Raw genomic sequence first — 6,000 nt, 5'->3', positions numbered from 1 at the left:
GAGGCACTTCTAACCCTGATACCACAGGGACGAGACTTCCAGGCCTCCTCACTGTCACCACATCCCCATCAGGGACATGGACTCTCTAGGCTTCCCATGGGGACAAGAAACCACTGAGGCTAGGTGGGCTGTGCTTCCTTTTATGCTCTAGGTTTCCTGTCCCTGGGGGAGGAGTCCATCTCTCTGGTGGTGCTGTTGTGACGAGGTGGAAAAAAGAGGTTTGTCCTTTCTGTTGTCACAATTGCAAAACTGGCTGTTACAGCATCTCTGCGAGTGAAAAACAAAATCAAAAACCCTGAAACAGGCTGCATACAGATTGGGTTAAATCTTTCCTTTTGTAAAGGTGTCTGGTTTGGCAAAATTTCACTCAGGTAACCAGATATTCTGACTAAGGGAATGACACCAGGACCGGTGGCATGTTATTGAGCTGCTTTGCATATTCTTCCCAAAAACTTTACCCAATTTACTTTTAGGACCCTTTTGCACTGCAGAATTTCCTCACTGAATTTTCTTTAGGTCTCCATGCATAAAACATGACACACAAGTAATCTGAAGCAGAATTTTCATGTGGAAATTCTACCTGGAATCGAAGCCTCATTAACGTCAATTAAAGGTCCTGACGAGGATTATATTGAAGCAGAAAATATTCCTTAGCAGGACAGAATTCCTTACTTTGATATCAGCGAGTCTTCTATTTATTTAGGATTCCAGAATCTGCTTTAAATTACTTGTGTGCTATGGTTTTTGCATGGAAAAGGAATTTCTGCCATGTTAATGTGCCCTAACTGATGTGGGTAAAGAAAACCCCACAATACCCACTGGTACTTTCCATGCAGCTTTGGGATCGAGATTTAACAAAGGACATCTGCACAGAACTTTTACCTTCTCCATGTTGTGTGGGTCCTACACCAAAAAAACTGCTTCAGAAACGTCTATTGACCTTAATGTGTGTCTGAGGTCTGTCAAGAAAATTAGATTGTAAGCTCCACTGGGGATGGGGACAATCTCTACTTTGAAGCAGATACGGCAGGTGAAGCTGATCTTTTCTTACAAATACCATCCCACCCTGCTGGCTCGCTTATATAAGAACAGGAGGGTAGAAGTGTAAGACACAGCATAGACTTTATTTAAGAAACTGATATACAGTCGAAAATTCTAATAAGTCCTCTAGACATTAAACTCTGGTTCTGTTGTGACAGAAGAAAGTTTTAGTACTTATACAAATGTTTTTGTTTTTCTTTCCACTCTCTGGGATCCTCCTACTACTTTTGCGTTATTGTGTACTCTGGATATTTTACAGTCTGGGTATTAAGAAAAAAAAAGAACTAATCAGAACAAGACGATGCGATGGCTAATAAAGGCCCTAATGGAGGGACGGTGGCGAGACAATAATGAACTAAAAACGCAGCAGGGAAACAGCAGACATCGCCTCTTATATAAACAGACAAAGTGCAAAGTTCATGCAGAGATCGGCACCAACATTAAACGTACAGAGGAACTGCGGATGATGCTTAGGTTTTATTAAAATAAAAAATAATTTGGTGTCATGATAGTGATGACGAACAGAACTGTATGGAGTCCACCATTCTTTAATATAAACATTATGGTTCCAAATGAATCTGTTTAGTCGATGAGAGATGAATAATAAAAACTCAAGTGGGGGGAGGGGCTGAAACGAAAATATGAGGCAGAAACTTAGCAATTCATCTTTTTCCTTTGAACATTTATCAGACTTAAATAGGTGGGGCTTCAGTTTTTTTTTCCTTTTAAAATGGCACTTTTCTTACAAACCAATGAGTTTAAAACAAAAAAAAATATATATATATTATATTATATATTTTTGCACAGATGCAGATGTTAAGTCGAATGCCCCCTAGATAGGAAAAAAAGAAAAAAAAAAAAAGGACTGCAAAATGCAGAAAACCACATTTAGGCTCTATTACATTTACAAATACATACATAAATATATTACATACACCAGCAAACCAAAAATAAAGCGGGTAAGTGTCGCACTACGGACGTGTTCGCAGACCGCTCCCGCACAGGTATTTTGGCTGATCACAGTTGTCTTTTCTGTATAGTATTCAAATTAATAGTGGGGTCCAGGAATGCGCAGTAGCATACTCCTCCTATGGGGCTGCTGTGAAACGTGTCAGTTTGTCCAGTATGGGGAACTGGTGTAGGCCGTCTTGTTTGCCTGAGTCTTCTGCTGCATGGAGTTTGGTTGGCTGCGTTGGCCAGTTCCACCCTGGGGGGGGGGAAATAAAATAAGTAAATAAGCAGTGTTTTCCAACCAGGGTGCCTCCAGCTGTTGCAAAACTACAACAACCAGCATGCCCGGACAGCCTTTGGCTGTCCGGGCATGCTGGGAGTTGTAGTTTTGCAACAGCTGGAGGTACCCTGGTTGGAAAATACTGAAAAGTAATAGACCGCTCTAAAACAGCTAAATAAAGAGAATTGCTCCAGCCCCTGGAAAATCAGATTTCCTAAACCTGTATTGTTTATATTGATGCAGAGACGTATAAGTCAGAAACACAAGAAGGAGGCCAGGGCTTCATTCCTAGTACTATTACTCTGGGAGCATTAACATCCTCTTAGACTATGCTCACACGGCAGAATTCCTGAGCAGAATTCAGATGCAGAAGAGTCCCATTGATTTTAACCCCTTAAGGACGCAGGGTTTTTCCGTTTTTGCATTTTCATTTTTTCCTCATCACCTTCTAAAAATCATAACGCTTTGAATTTTGCACCTAAAATTCCATATGATGGCTTATTTTTTGAGCCACCAATTCTACTTTGCAATGAGTCATTTTATCAAAAAAATCCACGACGAAACGGAAAAAAAATTCACTGTGCAACAAAATTGAAGAAAAAATGCCATTTTGTAACTTTTTGGGGCTTCCGTTTCTACGCAGTGCATTTTTTTTGTAAAAATGACACCTTATCTTTATTCTATAGGTCCATACGGTAAAATGATACCCTACTTATATAGGTTTGATGTTGTCGTACTTCTGGAAAAAATCATAACTACATGCAGGAAAATTTATACGTAAAAAATTGTCATTTCCTGACCCCTATAACTTTTTAATGTTTCCGCGTACGGGCCGGTATGAGGGCTCATTTTTTGTGCCGTAATCTGAAGTTTTTATTGGTATCATTTTTGTATTGATCAGACTTTTTGATCGCTTTTTATTCATTTTTTCATTATATAAAAAATGACCACACACACTATTTTGTCATTTGGAATTTCTTAAAAAATTTCCTGCAAAAAGGTTTGGGGTACTTGGTGCTCCTCCACCCTCACTCAATGTTCCTCTGCCTCAGTGAATTAATTATTCTCTTGTATTATATGTCTTTATTATGTTGTCGGTGTGCCTCTGTAGTTATGTTAGCACCCCTGGGTGCTGGTTTTCACAGTGTTATCCCTTTATCATGCAGACTGTATGCATGCCTATTGACTTGTTATCAATATGATCTGGTGTACTTGACAATTGTATGCACTTACTTTTGCTGTATATGCCCTTTTGTAATCTTTACTGTCTATTATTATTCTGTATGGCCAATTCTCCCCTCAAAAGATTCTATGGAAAATTTAGGAGATCTAGCTTTCCTTCTGCACAGTCATACCCTTATTTCTCTAACACAGTGTTTCCCAACCAGGGTGCCTCCAGCTGTTGCAAAACTACAACCTTTGGCTGTCCAGGCATGCTGAGAGTTGTAGTTTTGAAACAGCTGGAGGCACCATGGTTGGGAAACACTGCTCTAACACATGGAAAGCAGCATGTGAGGTGCACAGGAAGTATTAGACCTTTCTAATCACTAGTTTCTTGATTAATATTGGAAAGACTTCCTACCTGTCCATCCTGCTGGAGATGGTGATGTAGAAGCTGAGAGTGAGGCTGTTGATGAGCAGGTAGAATATGCAGGAAAGGAGCTGGCGCATAACCTGCAGCTGCCCCAGGGTTTAAGGGCCCAGTCGATCCAAGAGCAGAAGGGAGGCTGAAGGGCGGTGGCGTAGCTGCATGGAATCCCTGCTTGTCAAATGTCTGCTAAACACAAACAAATAATGGCATCAGTCAAAGCAGAGAGCAGTTTGTCTACATAGCCCATGTAAATATGTACGAACACTCACCTGGGTCTTGTTATAGACTGAGCCGCTGATGTCGGGAACTCCGGTGTTACTAGAGCTCACAGACACACCTGAAGAGATAAATGTGGTTGGTACAAAAGGATTTACTGTCAGAAAGCAAAAGCAAAAAAGGAAAAAACTACACTTTAGTGAAAAATTTACAAAAAGTTTTTTTTGGCACCATAGGGGCTTCCTAAATGTGACATGCCCCTCAAAGACCATTTCAGAAAAACTCACTCTCCAAAATCCCATTGTCGCTCCTTCCCTTCTGAGCCCGCCGAACAACTCATGAGGTATTTCCTTACTCAAAAGAAATTGGGTTACAAATTTTGGGAGGCCTTTTCTCCTATTACCCCTTGTAAAAATTCAAAAACTGGGTTTACAAGAACATGCAAGTGTAAAAAAAAGTAGTACCGTAAAATCTCTTTCTCGGAGGATCCATTGGGGGACACAGAACCGTGGGTATATGCTTTTGCCACTAGGAGGCTCTGACACAAGGCATACAAAGAAAAAAGTCAGCCCCTCTGGGCAAGGATATACCCAGCCTACTGACCCTGAGCTAATCAGTTTTAGCTTAGAGTCATAGGAGGCTAATCAGTTTAGTCCCAAAGCAGTAGGAGGCATCAGACAGAGAAGGAAAGCCAGAAGTAGTCCGACGGAAACCAGACCAAAAAAAAAGGAACCGAACCACCCCTTGGACAACCCGAATGCCACCACAAACAATGGGTGGGTGCTGTGTTCCCCAATGGATCCTCCGAGAAAGTGATTTTACGGTAAGCACAAAACCATCAGAACCATTGGGGGACACAGAACCGTGGGACGTACCAAAACAGTCCCCGGGGTGGGAAAAAAGTACCCCATAGAATCAGGCAGAGGACTGAGCCACTGCCGCCTGCAACACCTTGCGGCCAAAACTGGCATCAGCTGACGCAAAGGTGTGTACTTGATAGAATTTGGTGAAAGTGTGCAAGGACGACCAAGTGGCCGCCTTGCAAACTTGCAGGGTCGAAGTCATATTGCGGAGAGCCCAAGAAGCCCCAACGCAACATGTGGAATGTGCAGTCACCTGAAAGGGCGGGACCTTCTCTTTCCGATGGTACGATTCCGAAATGGCAGAACGGATCCATCGCGAAATGGTCGCCTTGGAAGCCGGAAGACCCCTGTGACTACCCTCTGGAATTACAAAGAAGGAGTCACCCTGCCGAAAAGAGGAGGTGACCGAAAGATAGAGCCGAACCGCCCGAACAACGTCCAGGCTGTGCAGGGAACGCTCTTTAGCACTGGGAGGAGCCAGACAAAAAGGAGGAAGAACAAATCTCTTCATTCACATGAAAGGGGGAAACCACTTTGGGCAAAAAGGAAGGAGTGGCTGAAAAACCACCTTGTCCTGATGAAGGACCAAAAGAGGAGAGCAACAGGAAAGACGCCAACTCAGAGACCCTTCTAATGGAAGTGATAGCGATGAGAAAGGCGACCTTCCACGAAAGGATGCAAAGAGAAGCGTCCCGAAGAGGTTCGAACGGAGCTTCCCTCAAAGCCCCAAGTTGAGGTCCCAAGGGGGAGTGGGAGACCTGAAGGGTGGCGCCGCATGGGCCACGCCCTGCAGAAAGGTGCGGACATGAGTATTAGAAGCCAACTGCCGTTGGAACAGAATAGAAAGAGCAGACACTTGACCCTTAAGAGAGCTGAGGGTCAAATGCTGGTGCAACCCAGATTGGGGAAAGGCAAGAAGGCGCGAAAAGGAAAACACGAATGGCGAAACAGACCACATCACACCATCGGAAATAAGCCTTCCAAGTGCGGTGGTAAATCCTGGTGGAGGCGGGCTTTCGAGCTCGAAGCATGGTGCGAATGACCCTGGAGGAAAGCCC

At 43.2% G+C, this 6,000-nt stretch overlaps 1 protein-coding gene across 12 annotated transcripts in view; it reads right to left on the bottom strand.

Moving 5' to 3' along the window:
* Positions 1–1,103: 1,103 nt before the first annotated feature.
* Positions 1,104–6,000, bottom strand: part of UBAP2 (ubiquitin associated protein 2) — a 111,255-nt gene continuing 106,358 nt past the window's right edge. For 7 of the 12 annotated variants that reach the window (XM_056542519.1, XM_056542508.1, XM_056542562.1 and 4 more), the window contains exons 26-28: positions 4,133–4,200; positions 3,855–4,049; positions 1,104–2,248 (exon numbers count right to left, since the gene is read on the bottom strand). In XM_056542519.1, coding sequence (XP_056398494.1) covers positions 2,153–2,248; positions 3,855–4,049; positions 4,133–4,200 — 359 coding nt within the window. In that variant the 3' untranslated portion in view covers positions 1,104–2,152. The remainder of the gene's footprint in view (positions 2,249–3,854; positions 4,050–4,132; positions 4,201–6,000) is intronic. The other 5 variants (XM_056542527.1, XM_056542572.1, XM_056542582.1 and 2 more) reach the window with 1 other exon arrangement.

The sequence above is a fragment of the Hyla sarda genome, chromosome 1, assembly GCF_029499605.1.
Source record: "Hyla sarda isolate aHylSar1 chromosome 1, aHylSar1.hap1, whole genome shotgun sequence".
NCBI lineage: Eukaryota > Metazoa > Chordata > Amphibia > Anura > Hylidae > Hyla > Hyla sarda.
This window is presented reverse-complemented; position numbering and strand designations above follow the sequence as displayed.